Source organism: Patiria miniata, unplaced genomic scaffold (assembly GCF_015706575.1).
Source record: "Patiria miniata isolate m_02_andy unplaced genomic scaffold, ASM1570657v1 HiC_scaffold_5, whole genome shotgun sequence".
Taxonomy (NCBI): Eukaryota; Metazoa; Echinodermata; class Asteroidea; order Valvatida; family Asterinidae; genus Patiria; species Patiria miniata.
This window is the reverse complement of record NW_024037072.1, coordinates 30768465-30790438: the sequence shown is the minus strand read 5'-3', so window position 1 is coordinate 30790438 and position 21974 is coordinate 30768465. Positions and strand designations below refer to the sequence as shown.

The 21974-nt window shown below is 41.7% G+C and overlaps 1 protein-coding gene across 1 annotated transcript; it reads right to left on the bottom strand.

Moving 5' to 3' along the window:
• Positions 1-140: 140 nt before the first annotated feature.
• LOC119740585 (stress-induced-phosphoprotein 1-like) lies at positions 141-21921 on the bottom strand. Its single transcript, XM_038215934.1, has 13 exons — positions 21813-21921; positions 15507-15716; positions 14314-14455; positions 12972-13125; positions 12195-12387; positions 11318-11444; positions 10620-10722; positions 9920-10040; positions 8528-8624; positions 6436-6597; positions 5629-5732; positions 4280-4458; positions 141-1323 (listed from the first exon to the last, which is right to left on the bottom strand). Exons 1-13 carry the CDS (start codon positions 21828-21830, stop codon positions 1251-1253), a joined length of 1683 nt encoding a protein of 560 aa, XP_038071862.1. The 5' UTR covers positions 21831-21921; the 3' UTR covers positions 141-1250.
• Positions 21922-21974: the final 53 nt, after the last annotated feature.

Sequence of the window (21974 nt, the reverse complement as noted above, 5' to 3'; positions counted from 1 at the left end):
TTTGGCCTAAAAGACTGTTATTTTTTCCTGTTTTAATAGCGGTGCTCTTTAATAAGATCATTCTGTATAACTTGCATCCAGTGGTTGTCCAGTGGATTGAGACCCAAGTACACGTCACAAAATTCATACAACACCAGTCATATTTTGATTACTTCAAAACAAATTTAATTGGTAATTTTCTCATATTCTACATGGGGAAAAAAATATCTGAACCATTCGTTAACCCAAATACAGTTGGGCCAGTCCCAACAACAGTTGGGGTGGTCCCCACTACAGTTGGGGCGGTCCCAACTACAGTTGGGGCGGTCCCAAATACAGTTGGGCCAGTCCCAACTACAGTTGGGGCGGTTCCAACTACAGTTGGGCAGTCCCAAATACAGTTGGGGTGGTCCCCACTACAGTTGGGGCGGTCCCAACTACAGTTGGGGCGGTCCCAAATACAGTTGGGCCAGTCCCAACTACAGTTGGGGTGGTTCCAACTACAGTTGTGGTGGTTCCAACTACAGCTGGGACAGTCCCAACTACATTTGGGCAGTCCCAACTGTACTTTCCCAAATTAAGTTGGGACGATGGTCTAGTTTGGGTGTAACTATTCCATGTAGAATTCTTGAAATCTGCTTCCCAAATATTGTAAATTATACCCAAGAATGATTGTAGTACCGATTTTTAATAATTGTCTCAGGTATGACACATTCATACCCTTCACACTGATTATATTTGTCAATTTCGTATGAAAGAAACTGGTGTCTATAGGATTAATAGAGTTTCCTCTTGTCCGAGTATTCCTTTCAACTCACAAGAAATAATACAAAAAAAAAGATATGTATTTCTAATCTATGTTTGCCTCACAGAGACTAACGCTGGTCTGGAATCCTAATACGTCACAAGTGAAATAGCAGTTAATGAAATTAGTCTGGTTACACTAGAAGTGTTTTGAATATTATCCCAGAGCTAGCAAAAAGGGAAAATACAAAATAATAAAAATACACTTTCCCAATTTCCCAATCCCGTTAAGTGACACTTTGTCACAATTCAACACAGTTAAGGGAAACAACAATTAATTAACAATTTTCTGATTTAAAAATCAGACTGTAATATTTGATAATACTTTGGTCAAACTCATGTCTCAAAGGGATCGTTTATAATCAGTTACAGTCATACTGATATCACACTATTTCTTGAGGTTTGACCGTGTTTTACATATTAGGACGTGATGGGTTGGACACACATAGCAGACTGCAACGCCGCTGTCAGCGTATCGCGATCAGACCAGCCTGTACAAGAACATCCAGCTTGGCCGCAATGTCTGGATTCTGCAAATGTCTGTTGATGAGAGGCAAAGGAGAACAAAAATCTGAAATCAACGATGGTGTGGACTTACTGGATGCACACCCTGGTTAGCGCATGTATGGCACGGACTACGCATGACCAGTTTTCATCAGTATGGGCACAAATGCAGAGCAGAGGGACACTTCCTTAAATTTCCATCAACTCTTCGCCTCTATTGAGTACTCTGAATAGGGCTGTTCATTTTCGAATAATTTAGTATTCGATATTCGAAACTACGTTTGACCGAATATTCGAATATTCGAAACTTGCCAATCATGGGCTTTAACTCGCTCAAAGGAAGGGAACAATGAACTTCCAATGACAAAAAAATGCCACTGACAAAAAGTGGCATCTGGTAGTGCAGTATTACCGTATAGTCACGGTTGTTGGTTTTTTAATTGAACAGTTCCCTCGAACTCGGTATAGAATTCACTTTTTTTGTGGGGGGGGGGGGGTGAGTATACTAGTAGTAGGTGAGTTTTTATGGTTTTTCTTTTTAAAATGTTATTTGTTCAGAGTGGAACCATCGGCAAGAGAGGCGGAGATAGAGATCAATTGCTTATTAGCACTATAGCAGGCGACGTGAATCCCAAACACGACGGGTGTCGTCAATCAATGTGACTCTCCGACCCTCATACCACCATGGACCATGCATGAAGGAAGGAACAGACGTCACATATTATTTTGATGACATCATACCTCTCCTCTAAAAGAATAAGGAACATGTAGTTCCCGGTACCGCGGTCATGGTACACCAAGAAAGTAGCGCGGCAACTTCCTTTTTTTTTTATTGAATACTCGAACCGGCAAAATGCTATTCAAATAATCGTTTGATGATCGAATATTTAGTATATTTGGGACAGCCTTAACTCTGAATGCGTAGGAGTACGTGTGTTGGGAAATAAGCCATGACAGTCTGCCACAACTATGCCGGCAATGTGCAAGTACCGCAACGAACGTGGTTTAAAACTTGACATTTTCTCAAAATCTGAGTCCTCTTGAACTTTTGTTTTTGTTGCAACTTCTTCGTCGAGATACTCAGGTTTCTACCCATAATCGCCACTGCACAATGTGCTCCAAATATGATGGCAAGTTTCTCAGGCTTAACAGGCTGATCCATTAAGCCCCACTTCATGGTGTTTTAAAGGGAATGTACAACATTTGCTTTTGCTGTCATTTTCAGAAATGGATGGATTTGGGGGGGGGGGTTCAGTATTTTATAGCAAATATTGTTACACTGACTTGTCTGAAGTTTTGGCTATTCAGAGCATACTGCGCGCGCATTTCGAAGACAGCACGCCGGCGTGCCCATAATGCGCTCGCGTGCTTTGCATGTCACGTCACGTACACAATTTTTTGTTATTCAAAACTCGCGATGCCTGTACGATATGGATTATGGCAGCCTCGTTTTTCGCTAAAAAAAATCCCTGTATCTTCGGTTGTAAAGGGATGAAAGGGGTACATACATTTAAAACAAAATCTTTGCTAAATAACGCAACGTCCAAACCTTATGTTTGAAAGGATTGATTCTTCAAAATATGGCATCGGCATGTAAAACAGATAAACTGCAGCCTAATTATAATGTGCCATATTTTGACACATTTAAATTACACAAATCCAGGGGTTGAGATCGCGCAAGGCATGATGGGAAACAACATGGCGCAGCAAGATCCCGTACCCATGGGAATGAGGTTGACGTCAGGGAATTGTAAGATCAGGGAACCAATCTATAAGTCTGTAATCGATTGCAACTAAATATGGTAAATTTGGGGCAGTATTTGAAAAAAAATCTAGTTTTTTCCCCAACGCTGGTCGGCCAACCAGCGTTGGAAATTTGATACAAAACTACCACTTTTCTTGAAAATGACAGCACACTAGGTGCCATGATTTTACAGGATGCTTTAGACTGTCATTCTCTAACAGTCCAGTAAGGTACTATATAATTATTTAGTAGTTTTGTTTTTTGATGTTTGCAAATGTTGTACATTCCCTTTGACCAATTACAGACATGAATAATATCCGACATGCGTGCACCTAAGTCCCACATGCCTGCATGTGTGTTTGATGTGCATGGTTGGAACATTGTTTGTTGCATTCGAGAAGGGCACGGTTGTAGTGCACATGCGCAGTGGGCAGTCTCATGGATTGTTCACTTCCTACTTGTATCATGTATATTTCGTTAGGACTCAATCGCAAGACTGGTATCAGGGGCCGATTTCACGAAACTCGTCTTAGCTTACGACTTTTCTCAGGACTTAAGACGAGTCCCAACTCTAAGATGGAAATCTGATAGCTAAGATTTGTCCTCAGACCAATTTCACTAAACACATCTTAAGCAAGAAGCATCAAAACTACCAATTTGATGGCTGTTTCGTGTTTGTTTTTACCGTTTGACAAAACAGTCGATGAAAAGGAACATGCAAAACCAACTTCCCGCAAGCGTGCAAAGAACATGAACTCTTGCCAGAAAAATTACTCTACTCGATCTATTTCGCACACAAGGTAGTTCTACACAAGATACGATAAAGTCAGTCTTGCTCCCCTATTCATCACTCTATTTTAAAAAGTCAACTAGGTGTTGGGCGTATAATCAAATTTTGTATATAAGCTATTTTTCATAAAACCTACTCACGTATCAGAAATCTTTTCAAATCTGTTTCGACAGCCGTTTTCTTTCTCGAAACTATAACTCTAGGCCGACACTCGTCTTTAACGGCAATGTTTCCAGACGACATACAAATTAACGCATGCCTTAATGAGATAAGACATCTCAGGCCAATCTTAAATTAAGACGAGTTCAGCTGTATATTGCTAAGGAAGTTAGGACTTGAAGACGTCTTAAGTTTGGTGAAATCGATCCTAGGACGAGTCGTGAGTTAAGATGAGTTACCCTTCCTAAGACGCGTCTTAGTATTTTGTGAATTCGGCCCAAGGTTTCAACGAGACTTACTCTCGTACGGCACCGGGGTTGCTCTGCATTTGCTCCAGGATGAGTCTCATGGCCGGATCCCCCAAGACTTTCTGGACCTCAGGATTGGCCATGGCTCTCTTCTTGATGTCCTCGGGGTCATCATTGTTGACCTGTGACCTGGCGGCCATGATGGACTTGGTGACCTGCTGCTGTGCCTCCTGCAAATGAATCACAGTATTTGCGAGTTAGAATTTCAATCATGACATCAAAAACTATTATTACGATGCATCGCAAAGTCTATCAAGTGTCAACACAAAGAGCAGTCCACAGAAAGTCAATGGCAAGTCTTCAGAAAGACAACCAAGTCCACACAAAGTCAGTAAGTCCTAACAAAGTCAATAAGTCATAACAACAAAAAGTGCCAGTCATGTACTCATATCTAGTCATTTACAGGTCATCTCAAGTCAATCACAAGTCAATGACAAATGTGTTTCAAACAGTCACTCACAAGTCATTACAAAGATGAATCGTAAAGTATATCATAAAGCCACTATTAACCCTAACCCCTTGAGCACTTTTACTAGAAAGTATCCTGAATCCGCCAAAATCCACCTATTGTGTCATGCACAAACATGTTGGTGTCGGTGACTGCTCAGTATGGAAGTACCCTGAATCCATCAAAATCCTGCAGTACCGCTAAAGCCGGCCTCAGGTCAACCCACAATTTTCTTGCGCCACGACGGAACCGTCGGGCATCAAGCAGAAAAATAATGCTCAGGTCACAAAACTGAGAAATTGTGTGATGGTCCCGGAACACGTCGCAGAAGTTGAAATTTTTCTACTCTTACGACTGGTGATTTTTTTCAGCGCCAACTGATGCCGATCGTTTTAATATCGTTGCAGTAACACTCAGGTCGCACTAAATCGGCATCTGAGTTGAGCCCGACGGTCGTAGCTCAGACGCGGCTTGATCCTAAAAAGTCAGTCACCGACTGATCTGTGTCGTCGCAAGATCGACCTGAGGGCGACTTACGCTTACAATCCTGAATCCATCAAAATCCCCCTGTTTTCAATATGGAGGTATCCTGAATCCGCCGAAATGCTCCAAAACAGGGATATGGATTTTGATGGATTCAGGTATGCCAAGGTTAAAGAAGGATTACCCGTCATCCTGTCCCAAGTCAACTGATGAATGATTCAGATGGACTTGGTTTCTCACTGTTCATTCCCCGGTGCTAGTGATTTGACTTGCGACTGAGTTGTGATTTGCGTGATTGACTTGTGGGCGACTTGTGATTTGGCTTGTGATTGAATTGATGACATCCCCGACTTTTGGCAAGCAAGTTAAGTTTTCCTGAAGTTTCTTTGACACTAACTCATCTACTTACCGCATGGCTTGGGTCAATGTCTAACACCTTCTGAAACGCTGTTCTGGCTTCACTGTATCTATGCATCCCGTACAAAATATAGCCTCTCCGTAGATAACCCTTCACTGTGATATAAAGGAAAAACAAGTCTCGTTTCAAAACCCACGCTCAGAAGAAACTTCTGGAATTATTGCAACTGCTACACTTTTCTGCAAAAGCTCTTGAGTTCTGGGACGGCTGATTTTTTTGCCGTCCTACTACTTTTGCCCTGACATTGCATAAAAATTAACAGCACAAACAAAACACATCCAAAACAAAACAGAATAATTCCTCCAACACCAAACAACTTCAACTTTCAGTGGCCAACAAGCCCCACTTAAAGTAATAGTATCTGGGCACTACAGGGTGAGTAAAAAAAAACAAGGGAAACCAAATAGCAAGACCATTTTTGTAATGAAGTTCTGCATGTAGCACTTTCAAAATCTAGGATATGAAAGTCCCATTCATAAGCTTTCTTTAAGTACATGAATCATTCCAATCACCTACGTACTTTTCAAGTTACGGAACTATAAACACAAACACCGTTTTTAAGTTCTGTCACGGATCACAAAAAAGTGAGTGTTGTTCAAGCAAAATGAACACATTTCATGTACATCCCTATGTGATTTGTTTTCGTTTGACAGTCGATATTAGCTCCTCTTGATATCAAAAATAAAGCCCCGGGAACTAGTTTGTCAACTTCCAATACCTCGGGGAGCTAATATCGACAGTCCACCCTCAAACCATGTTGTATCTGTATTAACATAATGCTTATGTTTTGGTACTTACAGAACGTAGGTTCCATCTTGATACAGTGATCACAGTCTGCCAAGCCTAACCTGAACTCAGCTAGCTTGGTGTACGCTGCCGCCCGATTGCTAAACAGCTTAGCATCATCTGGACTGCGCTTGATGGCCTCTGAGTAATGCTTGACGGCCGTGGCATAGTCCCCTGTGGAGGCAATATATAAGTGAACACCTGGTCTAGCAAAATGCTAAGCAGGGCAGCTAAGCAGGGTGGTTAGGCAAAGTCATCTGAAGTTGCACTACCCATGCTCCTCAAAGAGAGGTGGGCTGCATTTATTGAGTAATGGGACAAACTTTGATGCACATTTTCCTGTTTTTGAGGTTTCTCCCTTGTTAGATACAACATAATGTTGTGCAGTGAAGTGGGGTGCTGTGGTCCAATGGTTAGGGTGTTCGAATTGTGTGCCATGGTACATGGGTTCAAACCCTGAGGGGGAACATGGTGCTTGTGCTCTCGGGCAAGGCACTTTACTTCGATTGCCTCTCTCCACCCAGGGGTATAAATGGGTACCTGTGAAGGTATATAAAGACCAAATTGCACTGATCTTGAGCTGCTGGGCAATTCCACGGTTACTCACGTTATATTTTTGATGTACTTTTGAGTTTCCTTGGGCTGTAATTACCTTACTGAAAAGGTTTAATGACTGCTATCCCCATGGTACATAGAGTAGACCTAGACCTACTGAAAATGTAACGTGAGTAACCGATTTTGTGCGTCTTGTTTATCATACATAACACATTTTTCTGGATGTCATCTTTGGTGCTTAGGTAGGTCTAGGTCTACTCTATCTACCATGGGGATAATGGTTATTAAACCTTTTCAGTAAGGTAATTACAGCCCAAGGAAACTCATAAGTACATCAAAAATGTAACGTGAGTAACCGTGGAATTGCCCTGCTGCAGAAAAAAATGGTCTCATTCCTGATTAACAGGGATAATGATCGTGATGCTCAATTGATCATATTCATATGGAATTTGTGCAATATAGATGCATAAATAATTATTGTTATTATCACCACCAGTCGCTTGACTAGTGGTCACTTCTATTGACCACTAGTGACCACTTCTAGTGACCACTACCCAAACTCAACTATCAGCCTGGACACTTTGAATTAAGCAGAGGATTTACCACTGGACATTCCACACATTCTCAAATTTGCATCCTTGTGGAGACATTTCTTTGTTCTCGTGTAGTAAAGTGTTCAATTTTGAAAGTGAAGTTTCAAAATGCTCTTATTTTAACCAGAATTAGTTTCCTTGGCTGAAATTTGGACTTAATATCCCTTTTCTAAAACTCTTCCATTTGCGACTGATCAACCCACCTTGGAAATTCCTAGTTTTTGAGTAAAACCCATATATCTATTTCGTGAAAACCTTGTGGAGACCTATTCATCTATAGAAATTGCCCTGTGGAGACCTTTACAATGTTTTGTTCCCTATTGTGTGTGAGTCTCCACAAGGATACGAATTTGTGGTCAAATACCAGCCATTAACCACATTAGTCCCAATAAAGTCCGTACAGTAAGTGCATCCTTAGCGTATTTGACAGCATCAAATTCGTCACCGACACCACGAACTGGCACTCACACGCAAGTGGGTGTCAGTTCGTGAAAACCACGTAATAAACAATTTTGGTTTAACAAACTGACACCGGGTAGTGCAAACATAGAACACTGACGCAAATTAGAATGACGTTCGTTTTCACGAACTGCCACCCAAGCATGTTGCAACAATACAGTACGGAGAAAAACGCTTTGAAAGGTTTGACATGAATTTAATCCTTCCGTTTTACGTTTTAACCGGTAAAATTAAGATCAGTGTCAGTTCATGAAAATGAAAACGTAAGGAGTGCGCGCTAGAAATGCCGCACTGTGCCGGGTGTCACTTCGTGAAAACAAAAATAACCCGGTTCTGTAAATATGCACGTGTGCCGCGCACTCACGCGCAATCGAGTGTCAGTTTCTGGTATTGGTGAATTGCTTGTGCAGGTTGACTTTTTGTCCTAGGAAGTATTGCGTCTAGCTTCATAAGCTACTGAGCATGCCGACTAATCCTAGGAAGTGGGGCCATCTTACCTTTCTGGAAGCAGGCGTTGCCCAGTTCCTTCTCCTCAGCTGACTTGGCTGGATCAATGTAAGCCAACTTCTCCTCTTCTTTCTTAGATTTTATGACCTACAGGAATGCACAACAAATGATGACATCATGAGCAAGGAGAACAAACAAAGTAAACCAAAATGTCTTGTGTTATTTTTTAAAGTGACAGCCTGTGAAAATTTGCTGTGCCTGTATTTTTTGGGTACTTGTTCATTCATTCTGATGATAAACAGGAGGAATGTGGACTAATGTACGTCAATAATATACAAATATTGAGTGGCTCAGCGTGGAATGGGAGGAATATTATCGCAAGGTAAAATCTGGACTTTTCCATTTCACGAGGCGAAGCTGAGTGAACTGGAAAAGTCCAGATTTTACCTCCCATTTCACAATTTAAAGCCTCTCAATATTTGTTTTATATAACTGACATATAGATCCTTGTCATTTGATATATTTGAACTTTTATTTTAATACAAAATTGGTGAAAGATGTATTTTTCTCTTCCAAACCACCCCTTCACGGAAATGTTCGAACCCAATGCTGTAGCGCTGGCTCTTTGGAACAACACGCGCTACGCGCAACGCTGAACGCGCACACCAGCATGCATTTGCACACAAATACCGCGTCATGGAACAAGAATGATCCTAACCGTTCAATAGTATTTCCCATTCCCCACGTGCGGATAGTACCTTTTGAGCCCCGGTGTGAATGGCAGTAATAACGAATGACACGTGATGTGAGTTCCACCAATCAAATGACAAGGATCTGTATGTCGGTTATATAATTGTAACTGACAATTTAACAGTCAAAACACAACTGCAACACTAAGTCTATTTGGCATGCGCACCTCGGTGCCCTGCCTCGTCCCTACACAAGGCTGCATTTCTCTCATGCAAATACAAGAAAGACTGGTCAAGCAGAAAATACACAGTGACACAACTGATCTCCATGTCAAAAATCTGCATAGCTCTTTGGCCATAGAGTACTGAAGTGCGCCGCGTATTCTGTTCCACGCGCCTTTGCAAAATCCTCCATTTTGCCAAGAGGATGTTGGAGGATTTGGGAAGGTTAGGGTTAATGCAACAGTGAGGTCCGTAGAGGACACATACGATAATCCACAAGGGGTGTAAGCAGTAACAAGGAAAATTGGCATTTTTTCAATTTGTAGTTTTTAGTTTGAAATAGTCTGCCTACAAAGGGCTGCATGGTTCAGTTGGTCAAGCGTTGGTATGGCAGCCATCTCGTGGTTGCAAGTTCAAATCCCTCTTCAGTCAATTTTTTTAATTTTAGTTTTGTTCAACCAATCCTACTGATTCAAAGTGTGATTCTTCAATGTTATTTTCAAAATTAAAAAAAGAAACCCTTAATAATACCTCTTGCTTCTTTTTAAGTGTCTCCGGGGTCCGATGTTCAGCCAGGGATCTGTCAAAGTTTTCCAGGGCATGCTCGTAATCTTTCTCCTTGGCGTAAGACGTCGCAATGCGACAGTAGGCCCTGCAAATGAAAGGTGGAAACAAATTGCAATTTTTTCCTAAACTGAGAGACTAAAAAAAAAAAACTTGTTTTGCCAAATACTTTAACATATTGCAGGTTTAGTTCTGAGCTATGCACCTTAGTCTCCCTGCAAGTGTTGTGCGAGTTTACAATCTGTAAAGTGGGATGGAACTTGAGGAAAACTTCACAGTACCATTTCTTAAATACAGCATGCAATTTTGTTCCTAAGCAATTCCATCTAATTTCTGCAGTTGAGGGAATCTCTAAGAATTTTTTAGATTAGATTAAGCCCGGCCCTCCCTGATCCATCAAAATCCATCCCGAGGAAGATGGCAGAACCCAGCCACTGTTCCTACACATGGGGCTTAATGTCCCTTCAAGGTTTCACTGAAAAAAAAAAAATTGGCGTAGGGTGAAAGCCCAATTTACAATTTACCGGCTGCTACATGAGACTCGAACCTGCCAGCTGACCCTGCCAAGCTCAGTGGTCGAGTGGTAAGACAGTACAGCGAGTACGCTCTCTGATAATTTAATATAGCTCTGTGGGTTAATTGCAGAGACCATTGATGTGTGACTTACTTTGCGATGATTTTGTAATTGCCTCTGTTCTCTCTGCCCACATCCACCGCCTTCAAGCAGTCAGCTCGGCAGGCCTCTTGGTCTCCCTTCTCGTAGTGCGCCGCTGTCAAACGCAAACAAACACATCACAAAAACTCAACACTGTACTTCTGAATAGTTATCATTATTTATTTCTGGTAATGAAACCAAGGATTCCTTAAAAACTCACTTAGCACTGTAGCTCGCAAGCCTGAAAAAAAAAAACTTGTCAAGGGAAGACAACAACGAAATGACAGTTTTAGAGTTGGGAAGAAAACTCCAGAAGAATATTCTGGCGGAAACCTACTGATCAGGTGGGGACTGAAAACCCAAACCACGTCAGACCAGGGCATGAATGGAACCCGGGCCATATTGGTGGAAGGCGAGGAAAGAATCACTGCATCAACCTGTACGTGGGCCCTGACATTTTAGCAGAAAACAAAAGGCAAACAAAAAAAGCTGTTTGCAATTCAAAATGAGGAAAGAAATGATGCGTCAAGGAGGACCATTGGAAAACCAAGAATGATATCCCTTGTACATCCCATGGAGAGGGACGTACAGCACCACAGAAAAGAAGGTTTCAGGGAAAACTACCTGTCTAAGTAAAAATATACATAATGAGTGTCGCATGTTGAGTGGATATGCGGTAGCTTGCTTGCTATTACAACTCCGGCACTTACCTGCCCTGTTAGTGAGGAATGCAATGTTGATGGGATCCATCTCAATGGCCTGTGTGTACAACTCAATGGCTTTGTCGAGGTCCTTCTTCTTGTAGGCTTCGTTCCCGGCTTCCTTTAACTCAACGGCCTGGGTTGAAATCAAGACAGTATTTCAATCACAAATCCTGAACAGTGAGGCATTTTTTTGGCAATAGTTTACAAATCTACCGTCTGAAAATAAGTACTTCTGAGCCATTGAAAATGTCAGACACAATAAAATACCAGTCAATATATCGTTACTGACAACGTCAAATGCTCCTTTTGAAGATCTAATTCACGGTCACTTTCATGAACTTATAGCTTTATTAAATGGTTTCTTTGTGTTTCACAATTTAAAAATAAATAAAAATTAACCCTAACTCCCTAGGCCCTTTTTGCTAGGAACCACCCTCAATCCTCCAAAATCCTCCAAAATTTTGCACAAGTGTTCAAATGAAGGATACCAACTGCCTCAATCCTTCAAAATTCTCCAACAACCCTGCTTTTCAAAATGCATTCCTCCTCAATCCTCCAAAATCTTTCTCTTCTTGAAACACTAGTCAGCCTCAATCCTCCAAAATCAACTGGTACTGAATGTGCATTCATCCTCAATCCTCCAACATCCTCCAAAACTGCCTGGAGAACTTTGAAGGATTGAGGAGGGTTAGGGTTAATGAAACATTCCTTGACAACTTTTGACTGAAACATTCTTAATGAACACCTTGTTATATTTCAAACTGAAAAGGTGTGTTGTTCTTATTTTGGCATCGGTCTTGAAAAAAATATACTTGCAATGAGATAGCAGCCCTGAAAGTCCTTTTCACTCAGAAAACTCAAGACACCAAAAAGGGAGACAAACCTTGGCTTTAATGGGGTCCACCTCCATAGGTTCTTCTTTGGGTTCCTCCTTGGATGCTGCCGCTGCTTGACTGGCCTTCTTGGCTGCTGCACCAGCCTGCCGGGCCGCTGCTGGCGTGTCCTCCCCAGCCATATGCAGATCAACACCCATCAAAACACTCAAGGTGGTCAGCATACGCGGGTCATTCAGAGAGCTAAAAGAGGGGCAAAGAAAAGTATAAAAATCAGAATCTTTGGGAGTTTTCAAAACCTCAGGTTCATCTTCTAATCTGGTCTTCCAATTTATTCAATGAAAAAAAAGGGAAAATAAACCACATTCCCACATTCCTGATTTGTTTGAGACAATTTTTTATTAACATTAAATTCAAGGATGCTGCCATGATGTTGTTCAACAAATATGACACAAAGAGCAGTTGAAAATCAACCAATGATGTGCAAGGTTTGTGTAGTGCCTCAAAAGATCCAGTAAAATTGTATGTTTTAGACCGTTCACAAGAGTCCAACATGGCGACATGATAAATTCTGCATCCAAGACTGACGTTCTAAGTGCTCCAAAAAAACTTGAGTGTGTTAAATGCATTTTTGCGTTTTGTTTTGATGTGTTTCTTTTTTTGGGGGGGGGGGGGTAGGGGTATCAATAATACTTCAGTAAAAGCTGTGATTTTAATGGGATTATACAAACCCACAACTCAAACAAAACTAGCAAAAATACATTCAAAACCAGAGCAAAGTGACAAAGTTTGTAACATTTCAGCATCAACACCAAAGGGAATCTGACCTGCCGAGAGCATTCGAGTCTGTCTGGAGCTTCTTGAGTAGAGCCATGTAGGAAGGGTCCTTCATGAAGTCTCTAGTCCGAGGATCCGTCTTTAACTTCTCCATCACCCCAGGGCCTGAAAATGGGTTGTTCAAGGGCTGGCTACCGGCTGGCCCTAGTCAGGGGAACAAACAAAAAAAGGTAAGTGAGAATAGGACCAATTTCAAGTTAGTACTGATACAGAGAGCCCACATGCTCCCTATTGGGTGATGAGGATTACCAAAAATGGCTTAGCATCCAGAGCATTCACTTGAAAATCCTCTACAAGCAAAACAAATGTGGCTGTTTTTTCTCTCTTTTTGGAGGATCCTTTTCATGAAATTTGATAGGAAAATAAAGAGTGGTTTCTACCTCGTGTGCAGCAGCACAGTTACATGTACCTGCAAAAAATTGTGCATCTTCTTAGGGAACCCCAAAAATTGATAAAAGTGACCCAAAAAATGTATGTTTACAAGGAATTCTCCACATCCTGAAAACTCCTTGAAGTCTAAACAAAATTTGCAATTTTTGCAAACCACAATTTGGCTCATGGTTTAAGCAGAACTTAGCATACGTTTCAAACAGTATATCCCTAAATAGAACATGTAGAACAGATCAAAGCAAGTGCAATATTTATGACTACTTTGAAAATGATTGCAATTCCTTTAATGTCATTTGTGTGTAAGTGTTCAACTCAGAACTAAGGGATTTAGGCATAGAGTGTTAGCGCAGAAATTTCTTTGTCGGCGCAGCGAGTCCTCAAAATGGCAGATAGTGTCATGAAATAGACGGATCCATTAGGCCATGCCCACGTCGTGCTCCTTTTCAATGCCACATTGCATGTTTCATGTGCATGCATGTCAGACTTTTGTACAGGTATGTCGAACATTGACCCTACTGCTGTCTGAACAGTCACAGACAGTCAAAAAAATCAATCCTCTCCCCTCACCTACAGTCAGATCATATGGCAAGCAAGCACTGTGACTAGTCAAATTCAGTCAACAGACAAAAGCAGGCAAGTGGTAAGTACAGCTGGCTTATCAATGGCCTACAGTCAAAACATAGCTGTATCACGTTACATAAACAGTCACAGCCAGTCAGTCCTGCTTTGTGTTGGCTGGGAGCTCTTAACTGTTGAAAACAGTCACTTGATTGATTTTGATTGCAAGGACAGCTTTGCTCAGAATGCATGTTTGCATAGGAGGGTTAATCAAGACTGTGATTGGTCAACACTTCCTGAGGAGGGGCTTAATGGATTGGTCTATTGGAAACAGGTGGCCCATAAAAAAATGCTTATAAACAACTAAGCTTCTGACAGGTGTACCTGTGAGGTGTTTCTTGCATTCTTCCAAGCCGTCTTTCAGCTGTTGGTTGTTGGCATCGTGATCCAATCCTTCTTTGTATGTGACCTCCGCTTCGGCATACCGATTCAAGAATGCCAGGGCTGCTGCTTTACGAGAGTAACCCTGATAACATCCAAAGAAAAAAAAACCCAATCAACACGCACATAAACAAGAGGTTGACTGCTTACTGCTACAGCAGCTTATTGCTCCTTACTTCTGCTCCTTACTTCAGTACAGAAATAGGTAGGGAACGTATCTGCGGGCATGCCTGAGTATGCATACCATAACCAAAACATAGTGCCTTTAGAATCTAACAAACCTAGGGGCCTAAAAACAAAAATGTTGCTTTTACGAATACTGAGTTTTTATTATACTGAATAATATTTTCTTAAAGACTCAAAACTAGTGGTGGGAGAAATCAGAGATTTCAAAATCCAGCTATCCAATTTTTTTTCAAACCGAACGTTATCCGATTTCACTGGAACTACCCATCCAACTCAAAGTCATGCCAACAAAAAGTGATGAGTGAGTGCTGAATGCATTGTTATCCAAATGAATGGCTATACTTTGCTGGATTCAATGACCACTGGGCATGAACAAAAACACTCCAGAGCTGTAATATTTGAAAAAAAGAAGGGTGGGAACTCTCTGATTTCGAATGGGAAGGCTATTCATAAACCAAGAAGACTATTGGCAAGTGAACGCGGTTATAATCAGAGACCTGCAGCAAATTGGGGATATTCCAGTTGTATTCATTAGCCTGGGTCACACAAAAGAAGGCTTACTCATTTTTTTAACCCTAACCTTCCCAAATCCTCCAAAAACCTCTTTGCAAAATGGAGGATTTTGCAGGATGACGCTACATGGCAAAAGTGTGTTGCTCAATTTGGAGGATGCACTTTGTCAAGGTCTTGGGCAGGACCTTGTGTTGTTTATGCTCAGCCGTGCATAACTTTAGGCCTATATTATACTTGAAATCCTCTGCACTACTCCAGGATGTCATTAGCTGTGCCTCAACATACTGACAATGACTGCCGTAGGATTTTGCACGATTGAAGCAGTGGTCACCTTTCCCAGGGCCACATTCAAGAAATAAAGGAGGATTTTGCAGGATTGAGGTTACATCCTAGCAAAAATGCCCGGGGAGTTAGGGTTAACACACTACTTTGATTACCTTTGGCCAATCAGGTTTGATCTCCACCGTCTGGCAGCCATCTTGAAGAGCCTGTTCATAGTTTCCCATCTTAGCGTAAGCAGCAGACCGGTTGCTGTACAGCACATGGTTGGCTGGATCCAACTTGATGGCCTGGGAGTAGAAGTCCACGGCCTTCTTGGCGTTCCCTGCCTGGAGGGCAGCATTGCCCTTTGCCTTCAAATCATCCACCTGAAATCACCCCCAAAATTGTGCGTTTTGAAAAGTCTTGTAAGTGAATCTAATTTTACAATGTTAATTAAATAACGTCCGTCTTGTTGGACGATAGGATGATAATATCGCCGCGATACGATTTTCGTGAAAAAAATATTCGGAAACGCATACCTTTTGATAAAAATCGGAATATCGCAATATCATACTGCGATCGTGAAGTGAAGGGCCCCTGTTTTGTTTTGATCAAATTAGAATCCAAAATTTTGTTATTGCTCAAAAATCACCTTTATAATCAAAAGCAGACTTTTCTCAATTCTAATGACACCCGTTTTGCAATTTTGAACAGATTCTTGGGGTAGAAATCACGATTTTCCTGCAAGGTTTGTGCCTTGCGATTCAGCGCACCGTGCGTGCTCAGGGTACATCGCGCGGTGATCGCCATCTTTATTTTCGGGTCGCGTGTTGTCGCCGCAATGTCATCATCATTTTTACCCCAAAATTTCTCTCAAAAAATCAAAACCCTGCCCTCTATCTATGACATACCTGTTTATTGAGAATGTCGCCAACTAGTTTGGTTGGTCCAATGATTTTAAAGTGGAGTTTGTTCCCTTATAGGAACTGGGCCCTACACTACACGATCGCCTAGAATACAACCATATACAATGGTATTTTAAAAAATTGTCAAAAAAGGGTGCGCCAGAGTTTGGACTAAACTCCTCAGTAGGTTGGGAAACCAGATGTGTGGCCAGCTGAACGTACAGCGCAGCAATACCGATGCCACACAAGTGGGGCTAGACTGTAGTCAGGTATAAAGCAACACCACAGAATGGAAGTGAGTTTTGGAGTGGCCGCTGTATATTTGTACCCCCAGACTATGCCCAGTACTTCTTGACATACTCACGTTCATTTCGCTAACAAGTATAAGGGTTGAATCGATCCCGATGGTGCAAAAAAATGATGAAAACAGTCCCCTTTCCTTACCGAAGCTACAGCTTGAGTTTTAACATTTTAACGTGCAACGTCAGAGTCTTTTGGTCTGAAAACAGACCACCGACACCGTCTTTGTAGTGCATATCGTGGGCGGCATCAGACGGGCCAATCAATCGTAGCTTCGGTACGGAAAGGGGACTGTTTTCATCATTTTTTTGCACCAATCGGGATCGATTCAACCCTTATACGTGTTAACTAAATGAACGTGATTATGTCAAGAAGTATTGGGGGAGTAACTATAGAATGCAGGGCCACGCCAGATGTACTTGGAGCCTTGGCTGGCAATGTGAGGATAGGAGAAATGCCGTCAGAGAGAACGATGTCAGGAGTTGATTATCTAGGTCCAAGAATGGAAACAGATGGGGTCAGTGGGCATAAAGTACAATAATATGCAGACGCGCAAAAAGTGCCAAGTACAGCGAATTTGTCTTCTCAAGGAAGGGAGGGCGCGCTTGTGACGCGTGGCGCTTGTGACGCGTGGCACTGGAGCCACGGAGCCGTGGCGGCGTGGAGGCACGGAGCCATGGAGGCGCGGAGCCGTGGATGGAGCCATATTATGATGATCCTAGGACAATTTTTTCCATATCCATATTAATTTCCTCGCAAAGGAAGGGAGGTTGCGCTTGTGACAGGGCACTGGAGCCGTGGGGGCACGGAGTCGCGTGCCGGTAGAGGGCGCAATTCTCGGCGGTAGGATATCCATATGAATGATCCTAGGACTACATTTTTTTTGAGAACAAAGCATCCATATCCATATTAATTTCCTCGCAAAGGAAGGGAGGGCGCGCTTGTAACGGGGCACTGGAGCCATGGAGGCACGGAGGCATGGAGGCACGGAGGCATGGAGCCACGCGCCGGTAGAGGGCGCAATTCTCGGCGGTAGGTCGACTGTGGCTCCACGGCTAGGACGGGAGGGCGCGCTTGTGACAGGGCAGTCATGGCAGTTGAGCCGTGGAGGCGCGGACCCTTGGAGCCTTGGAGTTGGGAAGTTGCGCTTACTCAACGACTGTTTTATGTACTGATATGTGTCCCGTGCCCAGTCGTTGAGTAAGCGCAACTTGTTTTTCTTCAATAGTGACGTCACACACGCGCGATAAATTATGTATCAGTCATGTCAGTGAAATGGAATGTGCAACTCGGCAGACGCAGACACATGTAATTGTGAGCGGTAAGTTCAGACTATTTTGTTCTTTTTTCAAAATTACCGGCTGTTTAGAACAATTTAAGGGGTCTTATGGAATGTCATGAATGTGTGGATCTATCATCTATCCAGGGTTAGGCCCCTACTGTCTTTCCATTTTGTATTCTCGACTTTACCAGTTTTTTAGGGGCCTTTTGTCCTTGTGCGGTCATGCACAAAAATGCATACCGTGTACATGTCACCAAAGTATGCCAAATCAGTGGAGCGTTTGTACGGAGGGTACCGTAGTTCAACGCACTCTGGAGTGCTCTGAAACGTGCAAAACTAAATCAGGCCCACTTTACTCACAGTTTAGCCAGCAAATTTCTCCAAAAATGCCACTGGGGCAAAGAAAATGTCCTCAGTATTTCACCAACAAAGTTTGCAGACTCAATTCAATTTTTAAAGGAGACTTTTCTTCAATATTTTGCACATGAGAGGGAAGTCAAGTGATTTCAAAATGGGGCTAAATACTAGACTCTAGTAGACTGATACATGTCCAACTATGGTCCAACTATTTTAAAGACTGACCTCTTCATTCAGTGTAAATAGTCTGGTGGCTTGACTATGGAGAAATGTGTAGTACATTGAGACTGTTGTGCCCATTCTTGAAAATCACGCATTCTTAAGAATGTGCATGCACATTCTTAAGAATGTGCAACTGGATCCTTGCGCAATCTTCGCAAAAAATAACTCTTCCAGATTGAGCGCACATTCTTAAGAATGCGCGACAAGATAACGGTCTTGTCGATGCCGAGCACCGGCTGCGCTTGGCAAGTCTAGCTGCATCCTCGTTCACTGATTCTCAATAATTATACTGTTGCAACGCAAGGCGCTGAAAAGTAGAGTGGATATGATAAGTATAGGCGTATTGATATGGGGGGGGGGGACCTAATAAGAGACATAATAATACTAGTGGAAAGAATTCTGATTTTTGGGATAATAAAAGCGGGGGGGGGGGGGGGGGGGGGGGAACGTAAGAATGAAGAATGTGAAGAATGAGAATGAATACTGCGACATCCCATAGTGCTAATGCTATTTCCCATTTAAATTGCCACCAATTTATTGTTCACACCCCACCATTACGTCACAGAGCTGGATTCTATCTAGTCAAAAGAGCAATTTTGGCAGCTTTTGACATCGTTTTTTTTTCGTGGCATGCATATGATACATACAGGGACTTGTAACTTGTCTAGCTTAAACAAAGCACTTCCCAGACTAGTTCCCAGTCCTCCGTTATTATTACAAAACTTCCCATAGTGGGCAGAAAAAAAAGCAATAATAACAGGTTTAATTTGATTCAAATTATCGTAGTTGTACGAGTACAGAAGCATAGAACATTTTCTTTCCTCTTTATATAAATTGTTTCCCTTTTAATCGCTATACATTTCATTTAACATAACTATGTCGTGCAATGTTTGTTAAGATCGGGCAAAATTCATAAATTGTGCACGTGATATTCCCACCCAATCTTAAGAATGAGCGCTCATTCTTAAGAACGCGTGCTCGTTCTTAAGAATGGGCGCTCATTCTTAAGGATGCGCGCACATTCTTAAGAATGCGCGCACATTCTTAAGATTGCGTGATTTTCAAGAATGGGCACAACAAGACCAGTTCCCGCTTCATGCCACATGTTTCTTAAATTCTTTTGGCATGGTTGATTGATGCAGTACTGAAGCTGTCTTGGACTGGTTGTTTTAGGTGCCAGTCTCTTTTCTTGTTTTGCATGTTTTCAATACCTTAAGTTTTGGGACTCTCATACACAGTATTGAGAGTCCCAAATTTTCGGACTACTGGCATAGCCCCATAAATGTGGCCTATTTACTGGACTGCCTCCGTAAACATAGGCCACACATCCACATGTACAAAAATCGTGTCGACGGAGCCAAATTTTGATTTTCACATTTAGGCTTAGTTTGTAGGGTTTTTTTGCTTTAGAAGCATACTCACCCTCTTTATAGGCTAATCAGAAAGTGCTGCCTTTTTCAGATGTATATTTTTCGTGAAATTTCCAGATTCATTTTTACACGTTTGCGTATCAAAATTTCAACATGAAATTTCACAAAAATTAGACATCTGAAAAAGGCAGCACTTTCTGATTAGCCTGTAAAGAGGTAGCGTCAGTATCACACTGGGAGGAAGGTACACTTATCATAATTTATGCTTACGTCACCATTTCGCCACGGAGGTCATTTAGCATCACTGGAAACATGAATTATGCAGTACGTAAGGACATGGATGTCCCGGATGATGGTAGTAGATGCATACCATAATGCATACCTTGTTGCGAACACGTGCATCGCATGCACGGCGCTATACTAGCGCCGCGTCGTGGACTGAGATCAAGCTTTATGTATGGCTCCTGAAACTGTGCACTGGCAGAAGCCTTGAGTATAAAACAGTTCTCGTTTCATTTATTTAAATTAAACAGCAGTGCAGGGTGAGTTTAAAAAAAAGCTGAACCCAAACCTCCAAAAATATATTTCATATTTTAAAAAAAATATGTAGCACCAAAATAAGTATAATGACTGGAAAACCTATTTCAGAAACTACTTTTAGATAAAAAAAAGAAATTACTGAAATTGCTCAATCCGTTCAAATAATATCACCATTAAAACGCAATGACCCTAGAAACCTGTTTGTTAAAAAAAAAGCAATTTATTGTGCATCATTCTGACTGCTTGGAACAAAGAAGAAATTGACACAGAATACTTGTTTCAACAACTGTCAACAACAAGCTCTAGTCATAAGCAATTCGCAAACAATATATGATTTATAAAATCCACTTTTTTTTTAAAGATGGGCCTTCAAAAGAACTTTGTTGAATATTTTTAACTTTTAAACTGAGGTTCAAGTTATTTCTCAGTGGTGATGTTTGACGAAGTTGCAATCAGGTTAGTTGTTCAATTAAGCACCGGCCGGCCAAGTTAGGATTTTTTAGCACTTTTGTTGCAAACGAAAAAGTTGATGAACATCACTGACATTGCTGTTTTTAAACTACTTTACAGGCACGTACAATTCCTTGTAAGTTTTCATGGACATGGATATCAAAACTGAAAGTTTCGTAAAAAAGGAATGGGAATAATATTGTATCAAGATCCTCTATCTACAAAAATGAATAAACTAGAAAGAAAAAAATGCATTGTCGATGTCGTTTTTGTTTTTATGCCGTTCAAACGTAATGTAATTTGATCAGGGCCGGTTACTGTGCTTGCCCGCCGCGTTGTCCTTTTTGAGAATCCCGAGGCAATCTCGTCAGTGTTTTAATAGACAGATCTATTTAACCATAAATTGATACAGCAACGGATTTGCTTTCTGAATGCAATGATTTATTTCTTCCTTTCTTTTCATCTTTGCCCGTAGCTGTACTAATAATGTTTGACTCGCCAAACGGGCTAGTTCGACCATGGGGTAATAAACCGCCGCTATGTTGACGGTCAGCTTTGCTAGGCTATCGTTTGCACACGTGCCAGCGCTTTCATCTGGCGCATGCTGCGCCTCGGCCGTTGGCACGGATCTGCATAATTCATGTTCTAGCAACGTCATACGACCTGCTCATCAACATGGTGACGTAGGCATATATTATGATAAGTGTACCTTCCTCCCAGTGTGATACTGACGCTACCCTGTAAAGAGGGTGAGTATGCTTCTAAAGCAAAAAAAACCTACAAACTAAGCCTAAATGTGAAAATCAAAATTTGGCTCCGTCGACACGATTTTTGTACATGTGGATGTGTGGCCTATGTTTACGGAGGCAGTCCAGTAAATAGGCCACATTTATGGGGCTACCACTGGCAGTGAACAGATCAAAACTCCAGCAGGGCACAAACACGACAAATATTTTTCAAATAACAAGTGCAATTAAACATAATTTCACCGTATGACAACATTCAAATACTTTGGTTGCTTCTTTTTCCAAATAAAAGTGGAAAGGCAAAATTTACCTGTGTTTTATCGCCCATTTTGCCGCTTAGTAGACGGGCAATTCAATCACGTTCAAGCTTCACGTGCGTCTCGAAGTTTCTAAATTATATTCCTCTCCAGTGTGCAGGGTGACCGTAAGAACATGGCCAAATTCTGCTAAATGCAATTTGAAAATCTGTCGG

Coding starts and splice junctions, on each gene's coding strand:
- LOC119740585 (XM_038215934.1), bottom strand. Junction 14,456..15,506: donor TCAAACCTGATTGGCCAAAG/GTAATCAAAGTA, acceptor GGATGTTATCAG/GGTTACTCTCGTAAAGCAGC. Junction 12,388..12,971: donor GACTCGAATGCTCTCGGCAG/GTCAGATTCCCT, acceptor CCCCTCTTTTAG/CTCTCTGAATGACCCGCGTA.